This window comes from Trachemys scripta, chromosome 2 (genome assembly GCF_013100865.1).
Source record: "Trachemys scripta elegans isolate TJP31775 chromosome 2, CAS_Tse_1.0, whole genome shotgun sequence".
NCBI lineage: Eukaryota > Metazoa > Chordata > Testudines > Emydidae > Trachemys > Trachemys scripta.
This window is the reverse complement of record NC_048299.1, coordinates 33,984,328-34,011,722: the sequence shown is the minus strand read 5'-3', so window position 1 is coordinate 34,011,722 and position 27,395 is coordinate 33,984,328. Positions and strand designations below refer to the sequence as shown.

The 27,395-nt window shown below is 40.1% G+C and overlaps 1 protein-coding gene across 19 annotated transcripts in view; it reads left to right on the top strand.

Moving 5' to 3' along the window:
- KIAA1217 (KIAA1217 ortholog) overlaps positions 1-27,395 on the top strand; it is a 518,496-nt gene that overhangs the window by 413,262 nt on the left and 77,839 nt on the right. For all 19 annotated transcript variants that reach the window (XR_004644414.1, XR_004644413.1, XM_034760248.1 and 16 more), the window contains 2 exons: positions 7,515-7,713; positions 10,644-10,737. Coding sequence is in view for 17 of the 19 variants with exons in the window: in XM_034760248.1 (XP_034616139.1) it covers positions 7,515-7,713; positions 10,644-10,737 (293 nt within the window). In the remaining 2 variants the exon portion in view is untranslated. The remainder of the gene's footprint in view (positions 1-7,514; positions 7,714-10,643; positions 10,738-27,395) is intronic.

Below are 27,395 nucleotides of genomic sequence, written 5' to 3'. Positions count from 1 at the left end.
TATTCTCTTGTTAATCTGTCACACTCAGAAGGTAGGCTGCTGAATGCTGAACTGGTTGAAACCTACATGTGGCATTCCCAGTCAGTCCCAGCTAAACTGCATTGCAATTGTGCGGCCCAGTCCCATGTCAGGTCTTATGGGTCAGCAGCACCTTATCACTAATGGTGCTGAAGGCTGCCACAAGATCTAAAAGTATTAACATGGATATTTGTCCTTTATATTGATAAGCAGAACCCTCTGTATTCCTTGATACTGTAGACTTTGCTGAGTAAACTGAAGCAGCGTTGCCCAAAATCTGACCCCCTGAAACAATAGTTTTGAGAAGCATGAACTGCCCCATTCATCTAACTGAATTGTGAATTTTCAAATATAAAAAGATGATAGTTTAAGCATCATAAGTTTTAGTTGTGACCACCTGGCTTGTCATCAGTTCTTCTCTAAGCAAAAGAACTAGTATTTCATTTTAATTTATTTTCTGTGATCCAGGCTAAACTCATCCATTTGCAATAGGCACTTGTAAAACTCTACAATCTTTCCTATTTGAGTGGTGCATGGAATATGCATCCCAACTTCATGGGATACACTGGTAGAAATAATATATAACCCTAGGATTTCCTGTGTATTCTTTTCATGATGAAACAGACCTATTACAGCTAGTCTCAGTAAATAACGGGTGTGGACGGATTAGCAGTATGTAGATTTAAGGAACTAAACTCAACACTTGTTTTACATTTACTGAAAAACACTACCAAATAGCTGGAGAAGCTTGAACAAAACTGTTCAGGCTATCCTGGTAGAAAGAAAATTAAATTAAACATATACTTTTAGTTTTATTTCATGCCACAGGTTATGCCCGTTGATTCTGTGATTCTGTGAAGATAGCTAAGAATATTAAGAGACCCCTTTTTAAATTTAGAGAATAGATATTATCAGCAGAGACTAGCTAAAGGAAATAGGCTAGGGCTTCAGGCTAGAAATACCACAAGGATGATGGCAATGACCTCAGACTAGTTCTGAAAGAATGTGTTGTATAGCTGGAAAGGCTAGTGTTGAGTGTGGGGATAGTAACAACTGCATACTAAGGAATTTCTTCTCCATTACAAGAAGTGTTGCCGTAGCAAAGTTATGTGTGTGTCTGCAGAATTCACTGATAAGGACACCAATGTGTGTTATCTCTATTTGTCTGATACATGTCTAAGAAGAACAATGTGGGTTCTGACCTCTGTTACACCCTTAAATACTATACTATATTTGTCTCAGATAACATTCATGGCGAAATTTGATCTGTTTGTTGGGGGGCATTAGTATCAATATTCCAATATTCACTTTGGGCCAGATTCGACACCCTTATTGATATTAAATAGTTGTTACAATGATGTCAATGAGACCACTTGTGGAGTAAGCTGCTGCTCCACATCAGGCAGAGTATCAGAATGTAGCCTTAGAAAGTGTTCTGACTACACAGTGATTTAGTGAGACAGGCAGAGATGTGATTTAGTGGAAACAGGAATTCCTGAGTTCTAGTTCCAGTTTTAGCTGTGGCTCCCTCTGTAGTGTTGGTTAACCCTTCTGCGTCAATTTCCCCTTCTGTATAATGGGGATAATAGTACTTACTGACTTTAAATTAATATTGTGAGGATTATCTAATGTTTGTAAAGTGCTTTGAAGTTGACATTACTATATAGGTATTAATTATTCTTAAACAGTTTATCAAATGTTTTAACTTGTTTTTCTCCACTGCTTCATAGATTCAAGGCCAGAAGGGACCATTGTGATTATCTGACCTCCTGTGTAACACAGGCCATAGACCTCCCTCAAAATAATTCCTAGAGCATGTATTTTAGAAAAACATCCAATATTGATTTGAAAATTATCAGTGATAGTAAATTGTTCCAATGGGTAATTATCTTCACAGTCAAAAATCTACACCTTATTTCCATTCTAAATTTGTCTAGGTTCAACTGTATGCACATTTTCTTTCTTAGAGAGAGAGAGAGAGATCTGGAACCCTGATGATGCATGGTCTATACACGAAGTTATACTGGTTTCACTAAAATTGTGGTATTAAATTGATTTACAGCTTTGTTTGTGGATACCCTAACACTGGTTTAAACCTGGTTATCTTGTATATAAGAATGGCCTTACCCTGAAGCCTCATCTAACACTGGTTTATTAAAACCAGTTTGATGGCGCATCGTAAATTAAGCTTGTGAAAACTTGTGTGTAGACAACCCTGAGACAGAGGATGAACTTTTTCTAATTGAACCTTCTTAGAAGGAAAAGCAGAATTAGGGTCTCATTTGTTTGTAGAGATCTATATGTGGAGAAAGGAGAGTCTTGTGCTTAGACCACAGGGCAATCAGGAGACCTGGTTTCTACTTCTAGCTTTTCCATAGTTGTTCTTTGTGTCCTTGGACAAATCACTTCATCTCTTTGTTCTTCAGTTTTCCATCTGTAAATTGCACTTTCCTACCTCACAGGAACGTTGTTAATGAAGCTTTAATGAAATAATGTTTGTAAAATGCTTTAAGAAACCTAAGGCCTGGTCTACAATTAAAAGTTTTGCTAGCATATTCTGTGTTGTTTAGGGGCGTGATTTTTTTGCTGACATAGTTGATCCAGCAAAAGCCCTACTGTAATCACAGTTAAACTGGCAAAAAAGGCCTTTTGCCAGTATAGCTTTATTTCACTTGGGAAACTAGTATAAACTGTACTGGCAAAAGGACTTTTTTGCTAGTATAAGCTACGTCTACACTAGGAGGGTTTGCCAGTATAGTTTGTCTATAAATGTAGACAAGGTCTAAGACTGAAGGTGCTATAGACATGCCTAGAATTAGCAGCAGTAGCATTGTTTGACTCGAGTTACTACTTTCAGATGCGCTATATACTATAACCTTCATTATTCTGTTACCTGTCCTCCTGAAGTTAAGCCTATTACATGCTGCGTTATTGTCTTGTTTGTTTTGTGTTTGTAAAAACTCAGCAAAATCTTAATCTTCCTGGCGAATCTGTTGTGACAGAAGAGTAAGTGCAGGAGGAACATTAGGATGCATGAAAACGTTAGTATTCATTTCCTTTGGCTCTCTTTCCATCAGCTTTGCTGGCAGCCATGCTGTTGTTCTAATGAGAGCTGCACCAGCTGCAAATAGACACTATTTCCTCTTGCTGTAGTTTTAATGTGAGTAATGTATTAGTTGACAATAAGAAATGACTCTAGGGGTGGAGCTGCTTCCCTCAAGCTGGGCATTAGGATGTTGCCAGTTGTCCCAGTTTCAGCCTGACGAGATACGTGTGTGGAACAAGGTGGATGATTTAAAATAATGGATCTGAAAGTTCCTTTTTCTTCTATCATGCTGAAACAAGATTTTTCGGAATGAACAGCTACTTTTCTCAAACAGGAAACACCCTAAAGTACTGCTATATTATGACATGGATCAGGCAACTCACTGGAAAAGGCAGGGGCTTTAAAAAAGTATGTAATATAAGGGAGAATAGGAGAAGGAGAATTTACCATAATGCCTTTGAAAATGTTCTTTCCCATGCTAATAAGTTTAAGGCACAATCATTCCAGATTAGATACAAGTTTATTTGGAAAATCTATATTAAAACAACTGTGAGTTTCTGATGTATAGGTTGAGGGTGCATGAGGAAGGGCAGAGTTAAGGCTGTTTGGGAATGTTCCAAACCCTTTAACCCCTAAAGGGTTTTTTTGTTTTGTTTTAAACTAACATTTCTTGATATTCATACATAGTAGCAAACTTAGTTTAAAGTTAACAGAATTTTTTGTCTGTTTACTGAGTTTTTTTAAAAATGGCATCAATATATCACTTTTAAAGTGTCATTTTAAGCTTCTTTTGTCAACTGAAAAATATTTTGAACAAGACCTTCAAAGAAAAATTCTCGTATACTCTGAAAATAATCACATGCAAAAACTTTTTGTTTGCTTAAGAACAGTGAATATGGGGGTTACATATAGTTATTAAAAAGTTGATTAATTACAGCTTATTTTCTTCAAATATATCTACTACATGAGTTCTCAAGGATGTTTAACAAAAAAAATCATAATTTCAATTCAGAGTAAAGAAAATTCACTTAACAGTTTTTGAGATATAGGCCATTTTAAAAAAAATAAACTTTCAGAAAAATTCTCCTAAATCTTTGGAGTAAATCTGGCAATTTTGGGGTCAATCCAATTTTGCCTGCCAAAGTAAAAGGTTAAAAATAGAGTATGCGATGGAATCTGAGTGCAACCTTAATGACACAGGATGATATTGTTACCCCTTTTTGACCTGAGCAGCTAGTCAATTTCAGAACCCTGGAGATGTTTCAGCTGGAAGTAGAAACTGATGATGGAGTCTGGTATTTTCTTGGATGCAATCTTATTCATTTACAAGGAATGTACAATGTCCTGCTTCTCCAAACACAGTGGAACCAGAAACAAAAGGAGTCGTTTCTTAGTTTACAGGCACAATCTTCCCTTAGCCAGCAACCCTGACCCAGAACCTTTTTCTAGGCTTTTTTCAGGGGCATGCTGTGCTTACATGCTATTGCTTGGCTTTCTTGTTGCTTTTGAGCTTCTCTGTTTCTTGTCTGTCCGCTCCAGCTAGACTTTTTCCCCACACGCCAGTGGCGCTGGAACAATTTGTATACTGGGGATGCTGAGAGCCATTGAATCAAACTGTAAACCTTGTATATGATGGAAACCACTTCAAGCCAGGGGATGCTGCAGCACCTTCTTCCACCCCACCCCCGCTCCCCTACTTCCAGCACCTATGCCACAAGCACATCTGATCAGAACAATGCCCAATGGAACCATCCACCCATGTGTTGCTAGTTACTGGGCAGACTAGATTATGTCAATGTTTTAGGTATGGCCCCTTAACTGTGTCTTACACCTATCTTAATTGAAGGACGTGTTCACACCTCATTTTCAATGAGGCTGTAATTCAACCCATAACAAGGTTTAACCCAGCTTATAACAATATCATCCATTCATAATACTATAGAAAAGGTATTGACAGTGTCATTTTAAAAGCAGCCTAATATTAAATAAAGGTTAGCTGGTGTTGAGGAGTCTGATTAGTATGCATAAAAATTAACATGTTCTGCCTTCTCTTGCTCTAGGTACAATTATCTGCTCACTGATTGTAGGAACACCTGCCAAAATGTGCATTCATTCATTTACAGCAATTATGGGCAACATAGTGAGAAAAATACTAAGAGCTGAGGATAAAGAAAACTCATCTTAGATTAATATGTCTTCTATATTTTTCAGTAAATGGCTTCATGTCCCAGGACTTTAGCACAAACTTTTAGTCACTGGTGATAGCTCATGAATATACAAAATAAAACCCTTCCACCACCCCATCATTGGTGGTATAACCAATTTTGACTTTAAACCAATATATCACTATCTAAATGGGTTTTGTAATTTGTGCTGTAGCCCCAGAGACTGCATGATCATCAGTAAGGATAATGTTTAGGCATTTCTGTTCCCTTACCAAAAAAACAGCTGACTTAAAGAAGAAAATGAGTTGCTAATATTGTGGTTTATATCCTCTGAGGACTAACCAAGAAAGAGCAACATAGTCACACTTGAGCAGATCTGTCATTCTCTTCTCTTCAAGTACCTTTGTGCCTTCCTGATTCAGAGCTTCTCTGGGGGCTGAAGAGGCCACTGGTGTAACTTAGGTAGCCCCTCAGGGCTCTCTAACATCATGTCAGCCTGTCCTCAGATGCCTATAGGCAGGCTGTGGCACCACCCCCAACATGTCCTTCCCATGGCTCAGATGCCAGGTCTTGCAGGATAGTCTGTGGCTGTCTTCCTCAGTTCCTACACTGGGGGAATTCTCCCCTGGCCAGATTCAAAGATTTTTATGCCCTCTATCAGAAAGGGGATGGTGTTGGAGTGAGAATCTCACCCCTAGTGAGCAAGGTCCAGTGGGAGAAAATGAGAGAATCCATAAGGGGAGGACGCCCTCTGTGTTTCCATTTGTCCATCTGTAAAATGAATATAATATAATACTTGCCTACCTCAGGGGAATATTGTTGGACATACCAGTAATTAATTAAAGTCTGTTTGTTTTGAGATCCTTTGATGAAAGGCACTGCAGCATATAAGTGCAAAATACTGACAATTACTTTTGACTAGAAGAAAAATAGGTCTGGAAACCATGCCTAGTACTGAGAGACTTAAGAAGCTCTGAGGGTCCTGTGGCACCTTTAAGACTAACAGACTTGCATCTGAAGAAGTGAGGTTCTTACCCATGAAAGCTTATGCTCCCAATACTTCTGTTAGTCTTAAAGGTGCCACAGGACCCTCTGTTGCTTTTTACAGATTCAGACTAACACGGCTACCCCTCTGATACTTAAGAAGCTCAATCTATTTAGTTTATCCAGGATAAGTTTAAGAGGTGACTTGATCATGGTCCCCAAGTACGTACATAAGGAAAGAGATTTCTGATAATAGATGGTTCTTTAATCTAGCAGAAAAAGACATAACAAAATCCACTAGTTGGAAGCTGAAGCAAGACAAACTGAGACTAGAAATAAAGTGCAAAATGTTAACAATGATGGTAAATAACTGTTGGAACAATTTACCTACCTACCATCACTTGAAGTGTTTAAATCAAGACTAGATACCTTTCTAAAAGATGTACTGAAGCTCAACCAAAAGTTATAGGCTTAATGCAGAAATTGCTGGGGGAGGTTTGTTGGTCAGTGCTATACAAATAGCCAAACTAGATTATCGGAATGATCCTTTTTGGCTTGAAAATCTATAAATCTATCTATATGTGACTCAGATTCTTTCTTTCCGCCCCCCTCTATTATACTATACCATGATGTATTGGAGATTACTATTAAGGTTGCAAACCATTTTACACAGAAACACTAGAAATTAAAGTGTCTGATATTCAGGCTAGATCTGCTTTTTAGTGACTTCAGCTTTGTTCCTACTATGAATTTCACCTACAATTTTATAAATAAATAAATTGCTGATAAATCAATTGTGGGCACAAAATTATGCTTGCAAAAATGGGGAGCTGGTCTGAAAATCAAACCCATGTTGAGTAAGTGTGAAGTTAAAGCAAAAAGTTTATGCTTAAAAGAACCTAAGTGATACAAGGATTAATTTTTCCCTCGGCTGACAAAAAATTTCCCATGATTTACTTGCACCTTCCTTGTAGTATGGGTTCATTTTAGTATTATTTTTAAATTAGCTCTTTTAATGTAAACTTTTGATCTAACTAAAGAACAGTAAAAATAGATTCCCTGCAATAACATGTTGCTCTGGGAAAACTCTGGGGTATAGAAACAAATAATCAATATCCATGAGACAGTTTTTATTCTTCATTCCAGTATTGTAGTGAAAAGGTATGGTGTGTGTGAGGCAACTAGCTGTGCTTATTCTAGTATAGAATTAAATATTTGATGTGTGTTCCATGTGGACTTTGGAGTCTAGGTTTATTCCATGCATTTTTTAAAAAAAATCTTCAATTGTATTTTGCTTTTAGGAGTTTTATATCTTCAATATGGTGATGAAACAAAACAGTTAAGGATGCCGAATGAAATTACAAGCACAGACACGATTCGTGCCCTCTTCGTAAGTGCCTTCCCCCAGCAACTGACAATGAAAATGCTGGAGTCTCCCAGCGTTGCCATTTACATCAAGGACGAGAGCAGAAACATATACTATGAACTAAATGATGTAAGGTAGGTAAACAGTGCATCAATAGCGTGAAAAAGAGTTAAGCTGATAAATATCTAACAAATATCAGGTCTGACACATTGAAGCAAATTCAGTGGTGTCTGAGTAATTTGGCGTTTTCACAGTTTGACACATGCCTTAAGCTATATGTACCACATCTGTTGCACAAGCCGTATATGTATGATATACTTTATTTAAATATTCATGCAATACAGATAAGTTTGGTTAGCTTTTACAATTAATATTTTATTGTGTTTTTACTAAAACATGTATATTTGAAATTTTAAACATAAAATAATTCACAAAATGGCCTTAAAACAGATCCCTGTCTCTACTGTCAGAAAGTCTGATGTAAAGTGGGTGGGGGAAAGTGTCATGGGTATTTTGGGGCTGGAGGGAGTGTCATGGAGGGAGGGAGTGTCATGGAGCAGAGCTCCACTATTTATCATCTACCACCAGCATACAATCCATTACACCAGTGGCAGAGGCTGGAGTGTACCCACTGCTGCTCTAGCTTCCATCAGGACTGGGCAACTGGATACCTGCCACTGGTCCTAGGTGCTACATTAATACAAATAATTAATAATAATAATTAAAAATACTTCTGAACTCAGCCAATACTGCATACTAGAATACTGTAAAGATCTGGTTTGTGTGTGTGTATGTGCATGTCCTCTGCTGGATGGGATCAGAGCTGCTCAACCATGTTTCTTAAGCCCTGAACTTCTGACACCAATTGGTATTTGTGCTTTTGGAGCAGAAGGATTGGAATGTTAACCCATAACCACCAAGAAGTTCCCAGTGGCCTACGTGCACAGCAGTTACAACCATGTGGCTGGCCACAGATTTGTTATGATGTGAAAAATAGTTCAGGGATATATGGCATATATTTATACCAGAATGTTCGTAAGGTAGTATATGATAAATATCAGAACAGACACAAAATCACAAGAGCGAAGCAGAAGAGAAAGAGGAACTGAAGGAAAAGTGTTCAGTTCTAACTCTGTCAAATAGTGAATGTAAAACAGATGTGCAAATAAAAAAATACACAAATGTATACCTGTTATCAGAAAAGTTTGAGGTGGAATGGAATGGAGATATGGTGCGAAATACAATTCACTTCAGAGATCAAATGCCCTGTATTTTACTATGTTGCCTTAAAACACTACTTTACTTCAAGCTGTCATATTTCTATAAGATAGCTATGGAGATTATTTTTAAACCAAACTTGACATTAGTTGAGTAAACTCTCTCAACCATCATTTTAGAGATAGAAAAAAGAGTAGATTAAGTTTGGTCCAATTAAAGTTATTACCTCGCCCACCTTGCCTCTGTTTATGGCATCATCATTTGTGAGCTACGAGTGAACTGAAAAATGAGAGAACTTTCCTTGCATTGAAAAATACATTAACAAAGAATCATTCTGTGTCAATATGGAGAGCAGAATTCTGTAGTTTAGATTCTTCATGCAGATCGCTGAGCAGAATTTTGTCCTTACCTTATATGTAACATCTGTACTGTTGGCACTGAATATTATTTAATTTTACAGACAGTAAACATTGTTCCCGAATTATTCACTAACTAAACGTAGACCCATCACCTCTTTTAGATATTGATATTATCTTAAATTCCATATTTGTAAGACAGAAAAGAGTTTTTGCTGCCATAAATAAACTAAGAACCTAAATTTGCTACAGGATAGGTATTTCTTGTGCATTCTACATGTAGTTAACTCTCATCAACTCTAAACTTCTCATTAACCATACATTTCTTAAACAGATGGGACTGATCTGTCTGTTAAGCTATGTGGTTTTTTAATAGACTACTTGAAGTCTACAGCAGCAGTGCAAGTTCTGACTAGTTATAGATTCAAAGCAATCGCTGACTGTAATATGACTTTAAAAGAAAGAAATTAGACCAGCCCAAGAATACATCACTTCATTTTTTTTAAAATGATAATCCTAATGAGTGAGATCAGTCCACTAAACTTGTTGCTGTACCTGGAGAAAGAAATTCAGTCTTTTGTGCAAATTCTCTTGAAATCACTAGTGTGAACTGAAAGGAATCACAGTTTTGAAAGGACATTAGTGTGTTTAGATTGTTGCCGTTAATTAGATTGTTGCTGATTAGTACAGAACAAGAAATCAGCAGGACTCAGTGCAAATTTCTAATCTATGAAATTATTGTAAGGTAGGTTTTGAGACTAATGTAAAACATCTGTCATCTGATTGTTGTCTGAATGAGTCAGTTTATAAAAAGACTCATGAATGACAAGGCTCTTTGTGCTAATCTTAAAAATCTTTTGGTGTTTTCTTCTAACAATTTGCATCAAAATTCTGTAGTTTCTTTTATCAAAGCTGTGCTTTTTGATTTAAAAAAAAAGCTGTATGAAATACTGGAGGCTTGAAAGTTTGTTTTTACATTCTGCTGATGAGTTCTTAATCTCTATGGAATGTTTTCAGTTTTGTGAACAAACTATCGTAAGTTACACTTGCCTCAAGAATAATTTCAAAAGAGTATTTTTCTTTTGATTTGTGCTCATTAGAATAGCAGAAATTCACGTGTTTGTATAGAGTACACAATAAAGCATTTAAATATTAACTTAAACCCTTTTGGGTGCATTGTAAATATTGGAGCTTTATTATCTTACAAAGTGTTTTCACTCTGTGCTGGGGATCTTGAAAGAAACTCAGTACCACCTGATTTTTATGGGTGTGGACCTGTACTGAAAGAACGATACTTTCCAGGGGAAAGAGAACTGAAGTAGGTTTTGTTATTTGTTTGTCTATTTTATAGCAGTAGGGTTTTTTATTGGTCAGTTGCAGCAAGATCGTGATGGTGGTTGTCTGTTGCCTGAATCCTTAGGGCAAGCAAAGGAAATGTCTAAAATAAAACTCCTTTCATCTACTATCCTTGTTGATGTTTTTGATTCCAGGAACATTCAGGACAGATCTTTCCTTAAAGTTTACAACAAAGATCCTGCTCATGCATTTAATCATACATCCAGAACTGTAAATGGAGATATAAGGGTAAGTGCCAGAGTTGATTTATATTCATTTTTATTTTATCTCCTGTTTTCTATGTGAAATGTTTACATTAACGTATATAGTGTGAATACATACTTGCTGCAAGCGGATGACACTGATCCATGCTGCTAACTCATTTATTGATCTATTACTTCATTCCTTGTCACTATTTACTCTAACAGCTCTCTGATCCCTCATTCATTCACAATAAAGAACTGAAATCACAGCACAATGTTTTAGTAATTTGTCTCAGAATGCACCAAACTCTTTCTTCTTTTCAACAGAGCAGAGCATGGTTTAACTTTACTCTATTAGTAGTGCAACTCGCAACCCCTTTTTCAAAAACTTTCCAGTTGAGCTCCCTGTCTCCTGATGTGCTTCATAAATGGCCATCTCAGACTCAACATACTAATAAATGCTTTGCAGTTTTGAAAAGCGCATCAATTTTTGTGTGTCTATTAAAAATACCATAAATGTAGTAACCTTTGTAAAGGTGATATCTTTGCCTTTGAATTTGCCAAGAAAGCTTCTGAAATTTATTCCCTTTGTTTTCTTTTTTGTTTAAATATAATATATAGGAAATAATAAAGTCATATTAAGCCTTCAAGAAGGATACAGTTACTAACAAGTGTGCTGCTTGGTTTTTAGTAACTTACACATGCTCCAAAGCAGATGTCAAATGTTCTGAGGCACTCCTGTAAAAATATTAGTTTATAATTGTGCATCTGGTTCTTGATTTCACAATTTCTTTTGCATCTGCCACAGATCTTTGCTTTTTTGGTTTGATTATATTTAAGCACTTTTGCAGTTGTAATGGTATAGGGCATTGTTGTTTCAGTACAATTGTGGCAGTCGTTCAGTTTCCTGTGGTATTTTCAACCACCTCTCCTATAATTATTTTATTTAAATAATTGAATTTTAAAACATCATAAAACAATCTCTCTGATGGGTCAGAAAATCCAATTATCTGATTACTCGCCTCACTGCATGCTAAAAATCTGTATATAGAGTGGTAGCAGCTCATGTAGGGGCCGATCTGATAAATTGCTATGTGTCTCCTGCAAGATGCTGAGAATCCTGAAATACTATTGACTTCTATGGAGCAGTAACCGGATGTATCTGAAATATATCATTAATATCCTAGGGCAGGGCACATTTTCGGTGCCTATAGTAATATTAACCATTGTAATAATAATGCATTGACATTACATCATTAGGCCTAAATTGTTATTGTCCCACTTGAAAGGGGGGCTAAATGTAACTTTTTTGAGTGTTGTGTGCTGGACTGGTATTCAGACATGTTTTGCTAATGTGTACATAAAATCAAAATATCAGCAATCTGGATTACTTCTTTGGCCCTGTGTCAGATATTTACTATCTAATAAAGTTGTTTCAAATACAAATGTTGGCTCTCTGTAAAAACAGTGGCTAAAATTTGTATTGTTCACATTAAAATATAGAACTGTGCAACTGAGATTATGCCCACAGATACATATTGAATATGGCTAAACTCTCTCCCTCTNTCTGATTGGATCCTGTGGTCTAGACTGTTTACACAACATGGTTTCAGACAGTGGCATTAAGATTCTTCCAGGAAGGAACTATGGGAATCAAACTTCCCAAGTAGTTTTTTTGTCAAAAGTGGCTCGCTCCTTAGACCAGTTACAACAGCTCATTTTGTATACAATGAAATTTCTCTTAAGTCACCACTCAATGAACTACCAAAATTGTGTGGCCTGGAAGAGTTGGTCTCTAACTAAAGTATCCCCAAGGTTTCAAATACATTTTTGTTCAGCCTTCAAAGTGATTGCAGGTTACAGGTGGCCCTTTCTTCAGGTTTCCCTGTATTTACAGGTAACTCTAACAATGCGTAAGACTCTCAACAAGTTAGTTGAGACCTGAGACCCCCCACGTCTCATTACACTGGTCTACAATTTTTGAGAAGTCGTCTGCTTCAGAGATAAAATGTGCTATTTATTATGTATTTTGATGTGCTGAATTCAAATATGACAATTAAAACAACTGATTGGCTACTGTTTCTAAGATATTTAAGTTTTTACATTTTATGTCTATGTATATTGTGTAGATAGTAGAGTTTTAATCATAAATTGTAAACCTAGGTCTTTTCATGTGTTTATGGTTGCTTTACATGATAATATTTCACCTGTCCTGTTTATATAACACTTTAAAAATCAGCAAAAGGGTTATCTAAATAAAATTTATTATGAAACAAAAGGCAAAAAACTATTCTGTACATAGTTTAGTCCTATTCAGTGTCTACTCGGCGCTTCTTGGCTTGTCTCTTGTATTCATTAAAGGGAGCATCTCTTGTCACTGTCCAGCAATAGTCTGCAAGCATTGATGGGCTCCATTTGCCCTGATAGCGTTTCTCCATTGTTGCAATGTCCTGGTGAAATCGCACGCCGTGCTCGTCGCTCACTGCTCCGCAGTTCGGTGGAAAAAAATCTAGATGAGAGTGCAAAAAATGTATCTTTAGTGACATGTTGCAACCAAGGCTTTTGTATGCCTTGAGGAGGTTTTCCACCAACAACCTGTAGTTGTCTGCCTTGTTGTTTCCGAGAAAACTTATTGCCACTAACTGGAAGGCTTTCCATGCTGTCTTTTCCTTGCCACGCAGTGCATGGTCAAATGCATCATCTCGAAGAAGTTCACGAATCTGAGGACCAACAAAGACACCTTCTTTTATCTTAGCTTCACTTAACCTTGGAAATTTTCCATGGAGGTACTTGAAAGCTGCTTGTGTTTTGTCAATGGCCTTGACAAAGTTCTTCATCAGACCCAGCTTGATGTGTAAGGGTGGTAACAAAATCTTCCTTGATTCAACAAGTGGTGGATGCTGAACACTTTTCCTCCCAGGCTCCAATGACTGTCGGAGTGGCCAATCTTTCTTGATGTAGAGGGAATCTCTTGCACGACTATCCCATTCGCAGAGAAAACAGCAGTACTTTGTGTATCCAGGCTGCAGACCAAGCAAGAGAGCAACAACCTTCAAATCGCCACAAAGCTGCCACTGATGTTGGTCATAGTTTATGCACCTCAAAAGTTGTTTCATGTTGTCATAGGTTTCCTTCATATGGACTGCATGACCAACTGGAATTGATGGCAAAACATTGCCATTATGCAGTAAAACAGCTTTAAGACTCATCTTCGATGAATCAATGAACAGTCTCCACTCATCTGGATCGTGAACGATATTGAGGGCTGCCATCACACCATCAATGTTGTTGCAGGCTACAAGATCACCTTCCATGAAGAAGAAGGGACAAGATCCTTTTGACGGTCACAGAACATGGAAACCCTAACATCACCTGCCAGGAGATTCCACTGTTGTAGTCTGGAGCCCAACAGCTCTGCCTTACTCTTGGGTAGTTCCAAATCCCTGACAAGGTCATTCAGTTCACCTTGTGTTATGAGGTGTGGTTCAGAGGAGGAGGATGGGAGAAAATGTGGGTCCTGTGACATTGATGGTTCAGGACCAGAAGTTTCTTCCTCTTCCTCATCTGACTCAAGTGAGAATGATTCTGGTGCATCAGGAACCGGCAGTCCTTCTCTGTGGGGTACTGGGCATATAGCTGATGGAATATTTGGATAATGCACAGTCCACTTTTTCTTCTTTGACACACCTTTCCCAACTGGAGGCACAATGCAGAAGTAACAATTGCTGGTATGATCTGTTGGCTCTCTCCAAATCATTGGCACTGCAAAAGGCATAGATTGCCTTTTCCTGTTCAACCACTGGCAAAGATTTGTTGCACAAGTGTTGCAGCATATGTGTGGGGCCCACCTCTTGTCCTGATCTCCAATTTTGCAGCCAAAATAAAGGTGATAGGCTTTCTTAACCATAGTGGTTATACTGCGCTTTTGTGATGCAAAAGTCACTTCACCACAAACATAGCAGAAGTTATCTGCACTGTTCACACAAGTACGAGGCATCTCTGCTCACTTTGGCTAAACAGAAATGTGTCCCTTTGCAAAATCAAACACTGACAAATAAGAGAGCACGACACTGTATGATTTCTAGAGCTGATATAGGGCAATTTGTTCAGCAGAGTGATGTAAGCTTCGTTATGATTGCATCATCCATGACTTCTAGGAATAACATGATGCAATTCATATCATGTATGACGCAATACCAGCTTCAGATTGCATCATTCATTGTTTTGCCTAAAAAGCAAGTCCTGTCCAAACCCAGTCATAGATTTATTCATAGATCCAATCAAAGATGGATTTTAGTCATTTCTGGTTTAAATTGAGATCCCTTCCCTTTATAACTCACTTATCCTCCGCCATTCCCAAGTCAAGGGTCGTATATACTGACCCAATAGCATATCTTGAAAACTAGAGCCAATCAACAATTTTAAGCATCATTTTCGTTCTCAGTGACCCAGAATTAGTAACGTTTGACTACATTTATTTCAGAAGCATTTTGGCTTTAGAGCAGTGTTATATTACTTGTCTGTCCTGGTACACTGATTGCTAGATTGTCTTTGCATTTGTCAAATGTTGAACAGAAGGAAGTAAAGTTGAAAGAAAATTGATGTTCACATAACAGAACAATTACTCTTGAGACCGTGATAGCAATTATATTAATGTGGTAAAAGAGGTGTTAAGTAGGGTTACCATTCGTCCGGATTCCCCCAGACATGTCCGGCTTTTTTCAGTTAAAAATAGCGTCCGGGGGGAATTTGTCAATGTCCGGACTTCCCCCGCCCCCCATGCAGAGCGTGTGGGGCTTACAGGGCAGCCGGCCGGATGGTGCCACTTGCATGGGCTCCGGCAGCCAGAGCCCTTCCTCCACTTCCCCCCTTCTCTCCCCTGCAACTTGAGAACTCCCTCCCTCCCCCCGCCCTGCATTTACAGATCGCCGGAGCTCCGACCCTGCTCCCCTCCCCCGCTGCTGAGCGCGCTGCTCTGCAGCACGGTAAGGGGGCCGGGGGTCAGAGAAGCGGCAGGGAGGTTCTGGGGGGGGGGGTAGTCAAGAGACAGGGGGCAGGGTTGGATGGGTCAGGAGTTCAGGGGGGGGCTGTCTGGGGGTTGGGGGTGTAAGGTTTTGGACAGTCAGAGTACAGGTGGGGGGGGTCTCAGGAGGGGGCAGTCAGGGGACAAGGCACAGGGAGGCTTAGGTAGGGGGTGGGGTTCTGGAGGGCAGTTAGGAGCAGGGGTCCCAGGAGGGGGCAGTCAGGGGACAAGGCGTGGGGGGGAGGGTTGGGGGTTCTGAGGGGGCAGGAAGTGGGAGGGAGTGGAAGGGGCAGGGGCGGGGCTAGGGCAGGACAGGGGCGGGGCTAGGGCAGGGCTCCTCCCGTCCTCTTTTTTGATTGTTGAAATATGGTAACCCTAGTTAATGCAAATACTTGCTGGCCTCCTCTATAGGTGTGCAAGATTCAGCCCACAACAAAGCAAACTAGTTCTGCAGCAGGTTCACAGTAACATATGCCACAAAGCCCAGCTGCATGGGGGCTCCCTATGAACTGTTGTGTGGGATGAGAAAAGGGGTTAGTGGATCCATTGTTATACTCATCCACTGACCTTTCCTTCCTACAGATGAGGACTGAAGATAGTGCTGGGTGCAAAACTTGTGACATAATGTTTTCCTCCTTATCTAGTGGTAACTGTGGGTTACAGGTGTAAATATGCGTAGGATTTAAACGACACACTATATTGTATCCTATATATATTGTAACCTAACCTATTCCATATTCCTGTAATAGAAAACATGTTTTGACTCAGTCATTTGATAATTCCAGATGAGACTAAAGGTTGTTTTTCCTTATTCTTGTTTAATCATAAGAAGTTGTTCAATTCTATTTGGCTTTGGCACAGTAGCAAAAGCAACAAATATGGAACAAAAATAAAAGCTGAATAGTAGATCAGAGAGTCAAGAAGCCATGCATTTATTTTGATTTATGAGATCAACTACTTACAGGACTTCTTTTTTTAAAGAGTAGAAATCTGATATACAGCATATTTAAACCAAATAAAAATGCTGATCTGTACCAGAGCTATATATGCTTGAAACTATTCCTTTTTTGGGAAAAAAAATGGATGAATCCATCAGTTAGGCAGTGCCCCAAGGAAGTGCTGGAATCAAGACTGGTTTTAAGGATTTGGCTTTCAAGGCTGATGGCGACTGTATGCACTATCTTGACAATGCATTTGATCTCTTAAGGGGAAAGGGAAGGAAATGCTTGTTACATCTGCATAAAGCAGGCAACTTTTGTTTATGTACTTAAAATCCTATCTAAAAGCAGCAGTACAAAAGTAAACCAAACAAACAAACAAAGCTATTTGAGTGTAACACTAATCCCCAGCCATTTCAAGGGCTCCTACCTTAATTCTAGAAAAATCAGTACAGCTTTTATATGTTCATTCCAAAGAGAATAATAGCTTTTGGTTAGGGTGGGCCATAGTATGCTGCTGAGTTAAATGTGGATATTGGCAAACCAATGATATAATTATGTAAAACCAGCCTTTTTAGAATAGAAATGTGTTATGTTTCAATGTGTTTGTGTTTTTTTCATTCACAATGACACCCTGACATAGCTTGGCTGAAATGCACTCGCTATCATCCAAGCTATTTTGTCTGGAAAGTGCACTAAGGAAGAAAATGAGAGCTTTGTTAACTTCCTTCTGTTAAATTTGGTAATTTAAAATGAGGGTTGTTTTTTACTTTCACATTCTGTTTATTTGTGAAAAAAGAAAACAGCTCCATGAAACATGCCCATAAATACTCAGAAATGAACTCATGCTACGCTGGCTGATCTGGATGTTTGCTTTTGTGATCGGGGTAGAATTATGCAGTCTGGTACCAGGGAGATGTGGCAAAATGAAGGTTGGTGGTGAGAGAGAGAAACCCCACACAGGCAGGCTTTGGTTTCTGGCATGCTTGTGTGTGGTTATGTTGATGCAGAACGTTCTGGATCTCACACGTGCATCAGTGTCTTTGGAACATGGTGTTCCATTTGTCTTAAGCATGGCTGGACCCAAAGCTTCTACTGGAGTGTCTTAGATGGATGCTAAAAGTGACAGAAGAATTCATCCTCATTCCTCTCTCCTCCCTTATATAGTACTCCACAAGCATACCAAGGAAGCTATTTCATTGAAAACAAATCTACATTAACTGACTGCTAAGGATGTGCAAATGGTTCAGGGAAAATATGAACAGCCTAGTGCAAATTTAGAGCCCTCATTTCTACCTGAATCTGGACCAATATATCTTCCAAGCTGAACTCAATTTAGGTAAGAAATGAAATGTATTAGCATCATTATATTGTTATGCATTGCTTTAAATGCTCCTGCAACTCAGCTGCAATTCCCTCATCTGTAGATTGGATTCCTGTTTTACCCTGAGGAAACAATTGTATTCCCAGGAGTCTGGTCTACAGGAGTGGGAGAGACAATTGGGTGGGACGATGGACAAGGACAAGTTGTCACAGGTGCCCATGGGACAGCGATCATATGTATGTGTGGTCTCGAATTGGATTGTATTTTGGGAATGGCATGGGACAAACCATTTGTGCAAAAGATGGGGATTTGCCACTCCTCACACACACAAAAGGCTTGTTAGAGCTTATCCGGCCATTGTATAACCTTGGAACCTTTTGAAGTTCTCCATGAATAATCAGAGTTGGATTAGCAGTTGCATATTCACTTAACCACAAGTGCTTGTACACATGTTGGAACATCTGTTTCAGCATTTCCAGTTGGGAACCATTCCCACTGCACCCAGATGTAAAGTAATGTAAAGTCTCTGGGCTACTGCACTGAAATGCAACTTGTAGAACATCACTGTTCTCTGTCGTTTCACGAGGGGAGCATGTCACTTTCCCCCTTAAACTTTCTCACCAATAGAACTGGACAAGCTCGTTATGCCTAGTGTAGAGGCCATTTGTAGCTTTGAAAGTGCAACTCCAACACTGTTGTTCTGATTTACAGAAGTATGAAACGACAGAGGAGGGCTAGAGCATTGCTCAAGCTGCAGCAGGGAGTGTTGGGTGTGTCCCTGATCCCCACACCCTCACTCTCTCAGGCCAGGAAGAGCCTGAGGAATTTGCCCATCTGCCCCACTCCCAGCTGTAATTTGACTAAAATGCATTTCTCTTACCTCCATAGGCTGGGTTAAACACACTGGCTTAAATTGGACACATTCTTTCTCTCTTCCTCTCCTTCCACTTGCCCATTATTTTCTGCTGGGTAGGTACAATATAATTCATTGTGATTGCAGTCAATAAACCAAAATCTCCTAGCTTTCAAGAACATTTCTGTGCATTCTTGCTTCTCACCCTCCAGTTTCTCCAGTCTCGCATTTCATTTTGTCATTGTAACCTTCTGACTTTGTTTTTTCCGCCCAGAATCTCTCTCTCATACTTCGTTCTCTTCTCTTCCTCTGACTCTTACCCTTTCTCTCTCCAAGACCTAATCTTATTTTTGTACCTCTGTCCTCACAATCTGTTAACCCTTTCCTGACTCACCCATTAGGCTCTCTTTACCCCCAGATTCTCTCTTTCTCTTCCTGTCTCTCACCTCCAGTCTCTCTCACAGATTACCTACAATGTTTCTTTCTCTTTTCCTTCCATAGTCTCCCAGCCTCACTTCTCTACTTCCCACCCCCACACTGCCTTTCTTTTCATTCTTTCTTCCCTGCTATCATGGTTTATGGATTATTTAAATGTTACTTTGCACCCCATAGCTGCTGCTGTATTTTAGGTTTCTTTAGCTTTCCGATAACCACATGTGACATTTCCCTCCTGCTTTAATTACTAACCCTGCAGTAAAAATTGCATGTTACTGAAACAGTTGTTTTTCCTTAATGATGGAAATGATACCAGTATTGTAACAATCAAAACTTTCTCAGTTTATTTACAGTCTTGGGAGTTTTGGCAAGTCCAACACAAGCAGACAAACAGAGAAGACAGGAGAAGGGAAATAGGAAAATAGGTGTTTCTTTTCTGGTCTGCTGGTGTCAGGGTGATGGTGGTTGTCAGCTACAGAAGAGAGGTATAGTTCTTTACTTGGGCAAGCAGAGACCTTAGGCCAGGTTGGAAGGTGGATCAAGGTAAAGTCCAGCTAGTGCAGTGCTTCTCAAAGCCGGTCCACCGCTTGTTCAGGGAAAGCGCCTGGTGGTCCAGGCCGGTGTGTTTACCTGCCGCGTCCGCAGGTTCGGCCGATCGCGGCTCCCACTGGCCGCGGTTTGCCGCTCCAGGCCAATGAGGGCTGCGGGAAGAGCGGCTAGCACATCCCTCGGCCCGCGCCGCTTCCTGCAGCCCCTATTGGCCTGGGATGGTGAACCGCGGCCAGTAGGAGCCGCGATCGGCTGAACCTGCAGACGCCGCAGGTAAACAAACCGGCCTGGACCGCCAGGGGCTTTCCCTGAACAAGCGGCGGACCGGCTTTGAGAAGCACTGAGCTAGTGCACATTTACTCCCTCTCTCAGGTTGTGTCTACACTTAACAGTGGTATGTACAGTACATGCACTGCATGCCCCTAGCATGGGTATAAATAGCATTGTAAATGGTGAGGCACTGTTGTGGGGAGTAAAGACACACCAGAACTTTAGGGAATGTACTTTTCATAGCTCTCTACATGCCCAAGCAATACCTCCCCCATCTACACTGCTGTTTTTATCAGCATAATGTTCTGCTGCCTCTCTGCTGCCAAACCCTTTCCCCACTGCAGTGTGAAGCTCTGGCAGCAGGGAAGGGCTTTGGCAAGGGGAGGCAGCAGAGGAAAGGCTACCCCCCCACCCGAGCTTTTCGCTGCCGTTTGTAGCTACACAGCACAGTCTGGGTACAGCCTGCTTTTCACTGTGGTGTGTGGCTACATGTTCCCTACACGCTGCTGCCAGAGAAGACAAGGCTTCAGTGTCTGGAACCAATGGGCTGGCATCAAATGAGAAGGCAGCAATCAAATCCAGGATTGGCTGTGGTGTGCTGAGAAAATCCCAAAAGCACCATGGCGTGATACCAGTTTACTCCCATGACTTGGAAGAATAAGGAAACACATGAAAAGGACAGACACAGAGCAAACAGACAGAAAGCAGAGCAGACCCAAGCTCTAGGTTTTACACTTCTCAGTCATGGAAAACTACCGGGCTCTTCACAGAACTACCAGGCTGGCTTTCCAGAGCTTTCCAGTAGCTCCTATAACCCAAACAAACTTAACTTGAAAACAAGAAAATATTGAGCAATTTCAAAACGTGCCTGTTTTAGCAGTCCTAGGTCACATCAACAAAAGTTCAACTCTCCAAAAGGGTTCTTCAAGGATCCAGCAGGCATTGGGTGATTTCTACTGCAATCCCAGGTAAATGGTTTAAAACATTTCCCTATAGTTCTAAGGTAAGAGTTCATAGGCCTTAAACCTGTTAGTCTCTCTCCTATAGCTAGGTTAGATCACTTAGTCCCATTGTCACCCCTTTAAGTGTTATGTTCTCCTTCCTCATGCCGCCTCTCCTGCAACCTTTGAGTTCCAGGATATGCCAGCCACAGGACCCCCTCCCTACCCCGGCGTGCTGCTGCTGACCTTCCTCTTCCCTTATTGCCTTGCTGTCTCTCCCAGGGCTAGTATATGATGGGGTCAAGGCCTTGTCTAGGAAAGAGGAGGAAGCTTGGGATTCCAAAAATGAGGTGGGATAGCTAATAAGGAAGGCAGAAGAAGCTGTGAGTATCCCATTCTGGTTATATCATCTCAGTTTGAGTCTTGGGGCAGAGGGAAAAGAAAATGGAAAACAAGGTGAAAATGGAGCAGAGAGTAGATTGAGTGAGAACCCTGTATATAGAGATGTAACAGGTAGGGAAGAAGAGAAAAATGCCAATGAAATCAGCACAATTGTAGATGTGTATAGTTTAGCACAGCCACTGGTGCCAGCTTAGCTTTTGGGGATATATATATATATAATGTGTATGTGTACCAATGACTTCCTTTTAGCTAGAAAAACATGTTTATTTGTATTGAATCACCTCTGGGAGAAAACGTGAGGTTTAAATTACAGGAGAGTGGGAGGATTGCAGCTTGAAATAATAGCCGATCCCATAGTCCCTGGCTCATGCAGCTTCAGAAAAGGGCTTGTTATATTGACCCTAATTTTGTGACCCCAGAAATAATTGGAGAGGCTTGCAGAATCTTCATCCCCCACAAGATTCACCCACCCATACTTGCCTGTATTTCATTTCTGATAAATGTTTAATCATGTGAAATTCTTGATTCTGCCGAAATGCTGCCACCACCAAATGACCGACCACACAATTTAAACTACAATATTAAAACATTTAAAAAATATATTCTGCAAAAAAAATGATGCTGGCTTGGTATTCAAGAGCCTGGGTTTAGTGGGTCAGACACAGCTTGCCTAACCTTGTAAGAGCCATCTCTTCTACAGGAAGTCGTTCTACTTCCTACTGAAGCACAAGTACTATAGAGCTCTTTATGGTGGTTCACACTAGTTGATATTTAAGTGATTTTTAAAAAGAAATGGGATGTTTGGAATGAATATAAGGTGATGGAATTTAAAGCACATGTGTTTACCACAGACATACTCTGCTTTAGCAAGTGCCTTAGGAATCTGTGAAGATCTTGTTAAGAAGTAATACAAATCAGAAGGTACGCTAAGAGCGCAGAAGCTAAATCATCTGTGAATGTCACAACTCTAGGCCTCCTTGTACTGCTAAATCTATTCTCTTACCTCCCCATCCATCTGGACCTGCCATCAGAACTCAAATAAGAATTCTGACGGGTCCATTTTTTGATATTTTTGGAGCTGCCACAGAAATCTAAGTGGCTATAAATATAGATGTTTAGCTGGAGGGCTGCTTTAGAAAATGTGAGACTATTTTTAAAGTTTGTTACAATGTATGGGAAATAATTCACAGGACACAGTAGCATAAAGATGGTGCTGGCTTGTTCCACTCTGCCAGCCGCATATAAACATGAGTACCAGCTGCCTGTGCTTACCCTTCACTGTCCCCTGCTTTTCACTGGAAGGAGAAAAAGTGATATGGAGTATCAGGATGGGCCATTAGCACTTCTCTTCCCTCTTCTACTGAGAAATGGAAGGGTACAGATCTGGAAATCAGTTCCTCTCCTCTTAGAGCAAGGAGCGGATGGCCTTACTTATAGGCTGCAAGTGCTCCACTAAGCCAAGAAAGATGGGTGCTACAGACCCCCTTGGCAGTCCTTGTGGACCTTAGCCCATAACTTGAGAGCCCCTTATCTAGATGTTATAACAGGAATTTGTCACCTGTAACTTCTAATTTCTTGGATCAGGATTAGACTCTATGCTAGCTAGTATGTGCTGGAGCTTTTGATATTCACTTGAGGACATCAGTGGCAAAAACAGCAGAAATCAACACTTTCCTTGGTATTTTTCTGTGAAAACATCTCTGACAAATTACCTTAGTTTTGGGGTTTTGTGGGACTGTATTAGTTAGTCATGTTCAAGCAAAACTCCCTTTGACTCCATACTCTGGCAAAGTTTGTCCTGGAGTGCAGGTTCAGGCCCTAAATTAGTAATAAACAGTCTAGTACGTAAGTCAGCTTGTCTGTGTTTTTTTCAAGGAAACAGTTATTTATAGAAATGAAAAACAAGAGACTAGCTACTTAAGTATTTCCAGCTATAAAAATATTTTAAAAGAGAAAAGGAATAATTGTCAGAATGGTCAGATGATAAAATGGAAACATCCTTGTGTCATACATATGCATTGAAATAGATCTTTAAAAAAAATCTTGTCCAACCTTTATAAATGATATTTTTTCCCCTTGTGTCTGTAACATTTTTCAACTAATACAAAAGAGAGAGAAATTAATGGAAGGGAAAATATCTGCAAAGCTCCAAGAGACTAATGAAGTTATTAGTGTTTTAGAGGAAATTAGGGAGAGTGGTGCAGTTAAGTGCCCAGTGGTGACTTCAGCCTTTCACTAACATGGGTTTTAGAGCAATAAATAGCCCAGAATTTTGTGCCTGATCCTGATGAAGCCTGGTGCTTGGTACCTCTCAGGATCATTCCCTTTTTTGTACTGTGTGTCAAGCTGAAAAAGAAACCTCATACGGAACATCCTAAACAAGTAAATAGCTTCCAAGTAAAAGCAGGATAAGGCACGGCAAGATAGACAAGCCTTGAGGGGCTCTGATAAAGTAATTAAAATGGAGAGTGATGCTTGAGTGGTTTGTATGTATTATAAGAACCCAGAGATTGAATTGCAGTCTTGGTAATGACATGTCCATGCATTATTTATAAATTTGGGCTATGACATATTTTCAAATTAAAAGAGGCTTCATTCCTTAAGTAATAAAAGCCTTCCTGTGCATCAGACATACTTGAAGCTTATTGTATGTTGTGTCTGATGCGCAGGAACCCAGTTACAGTATAGCTGGTGTTCTGGGGTATACTTTATTATGCTAGAGTCCAGTTATGGAAAATGAAGCTGGGAGTGAACAACGGGATGGATCACTCAATGACTGCCCATTCTGTTTATTCCCTTTGAAGCACCTGGCATTATTCCCTGTCGGAGGACAGGATACTGTGCTAAGTGGACCATTGGTGTGACCCAATATGGCTGTTCTTATGTACATCCTACCAGTTTGTAAGTCATTGCAGATCAACTACAGTAAGACACAATATTAATGGGATTTCTCACTGCAGGGTTGTTAAACTTTTTTTAAAAGGCTATTGGTAGAATGTACACTGCACTTTTTAGGAAGTGCCTGTGTTATCAATATGTATTAAACAATTTGTCTGGTTTCCACTTTTGGTGTTTTTGGGGTCCAGTTGGTCAGCAGTTCTGACTTTAGTTATAACTAAATCAAGCACCCAAATCCACATTTAAGAAAAGTGAGTGCTTGATGGGCTAGCTAAAGCTGCAAAATATAAACCAGATGCCTCAATGGTAGAGAATGTTTTGCTTCCTATAGCCACAAGAAACAACAAACCCTGACTGATTAAATTAAAAATACAAATAAATGGATTTAATGGTCTTTTTATGCCATGACATTCCATTAATATATTTCTAGTGCAAATATTTAATCAAGCTATTATTTTTTAAAAATATGAGTATACTGTGTGAAATTCTAGTCAAGACCAGTGGTGATGTTTAGTACATTTTAAAAAAAAAAAAATGGTGCTTGTGTCACAACATGCCAAAGTTGTCTGTAATGTGAAAGAGTTCTTCCATCTGCTTATTGAAACAGAAATGATATCTATTGATTAGAGCATGAGACTGAGTCTGAAATTCTGGACTCTGTTCCTAGATTTACCACTGACCTTAGTCAAGTCACTTAACCACCTTGTGCCTCAGTTTTCCCATCTGTGAAACAATTGTAATAATACCTTTCTCGTTGAAGTGTTGTGAAGCTAAATTAATTTTTGCAAAGTGCTTTGGGGAAAACACCATAGAATAGAAAAGTATTATTCCAATCACATCCCATCATGGATGACCCCCCATCCCCCACTAATACACATACACAGACTAATAAGAACAGTCACACCAAAGGTCCATCTACTTCAGTATCCTGTCTTCCGACAGTGGCCAATGCCATCTGCTTCAGAGAGAATGAACAGAACAGGCAATCTTTGAGTGATCCATCCCATTGTCCACTCACAGCTTCTTGCAGACAGAGGCTAGGGACACACAGAGCATGGTGTTGTATCCCTGCCCATCCTGGCTAATAGCCCATTGGTAGACCTATCCTCCGTGAACTTATCTAAATCTTTTTTGAACTCTGTTATAGTTTTGACCTTCACAACATTCCCTGGCAACTAGATCCACAGGGTGACTGTGTGTTGTGTGAAGAAGTACTTTCTTTTGTTTGCTTTAAGCCTCTGCCTATTAATTTCATTGTGTGACCCCTAGTTCTTGTGTTATGTGAAAGAGTAAATAACACTTCCTTATTCACTTTCTCCACACTAGTCAAGATTTTATAGATCTCTATCATACCCCTCTTAGTTGTTGCTTTTCCAAGCTGAAAAGTCCCAGTCTTTTTAATCTGTCATCTTATGGAAGTTGTTCTATACCCCTAATAGTTTTTGTTGCCCTTCTCTGTACCTTTCCCAATTCTAATATATCTTTTTTGACATGGGGCACCAGAACTGCATGTTGTATTCAAGATGTGCGCGTACAGTGGATTATTATAAAGGCATTATGATATTTTCTATCTTATTATCTATCCCTTTCCTAATGATTCCTAACATTCTGTTAGCTTTTTTGACTGCCGCTGCACATTGAGCAGATGTCAGTCATATAATCCCATATATGTACAACTCAAATTGTATGAGTTTGGTTCTCTTGAAGGAAGGGAGGGTAGAGATTAACCCAGCAAATTTCCCAATGCTAGTACAGCTCTCACTTTTTTCCCTTTCTCATCAGTAACACTTTATGCCTTTCCTCCAGCTGAAAAAACCCATGGGGCTAGGACCACGGAAAAAGGGACTTGTAATCAGTGTTGCAAGGCCTAATGTTTGGGGCTGTCTGTATATTAAGTAACATATTAAGGGGGTGCATGTGCGGGTCCTTAATTTTGTGTTTGTTTCACTGTTACCAAGCATTACAAGGGGTGTATGGGTCTTGAAAATCGCCAAAAACTCTGTGATGTCATTTATGGACAGCTCCTTTAGGCGCCGTGCAACCTAATGTAATCCACAGCCCTAAGTTCGGTGCCCAGGCTCCTATGCAATGTATGGGGAGAGTTAGGCACCTAACAATGAGATCCACAAAAGCCAGCACGCTGAGTGGGGAGATGCCTAAGCCAGCCAATAAGAAAAGCCAACGAGAGGGAGTTGAGGTGCCTAAGTCTGGGCTGGAGGGAGGTGTCTCCTGCTCAGGCATCACAGTTGTGAACCCTCTCTAAATTCCCATTCTGCCTGCTTTGAACCCAGGTCTCTCACCTCTCAGGTAAGTGCCCTAACTACCGGGCTAAAGGGTGTTCTGGGGCGGGGCACTTTCACTCTCCTGCTGAAGATGTTCCATTTTGTGTAGAATACTTAACAGCCACTGGGCCAGAGCAAGAGAGAGTCTATAGCCCTGTGGTTAGGACACTGAACTAGCATGTGAGAGAGACAGGCTTCAGTCCTTGTTCCAATGACCAAAGTGGAACAGCTTCAGCAGGACAGATTGAGAGAGATTCCTCACAGCCAAGTGATTAGGGGCACTCTTTGAAGAGGAGACCTAGATTCAAATCCCTGCTCCACATTAGGCACAGGAGTGATTTGAACCTGGGTCATCCTGCATGGGTGCTCTACCCACAGGGCAAAAGTTATAAAGGGGGCAGCACCACCACTATCTTCTTGTCCTCTTCCAGATGTGTTTTGTCCAAGGCCCAATGCAGTAGGCATGCTCCTACCAGATTGGGGCCCACAGGCAAGATAGGCAGGGGGACACCTAGTTTGTGAATTCCATTGAGGCTTAGGGGCCTTGGTGTCAGGGCTTAGGCAGCTGTGCACATTCCCACTGGCAGAAATTCAGGCAGCTAGGGGATTTCACCACTGGAAACTTAGGCACCTACAGGGTTAGGTGGCAGTTGAGCAGGGATTTGAGATTTTGGCTTTGGGCAACGAAAGTGGCAGCTAAGCATCTAAATCCCTTTGTGGATCTAGCCCACAAATGCCCTCTATAATGACACAGGCAGCATTTTTTAAAAATAAACTCCCAGCAGATAA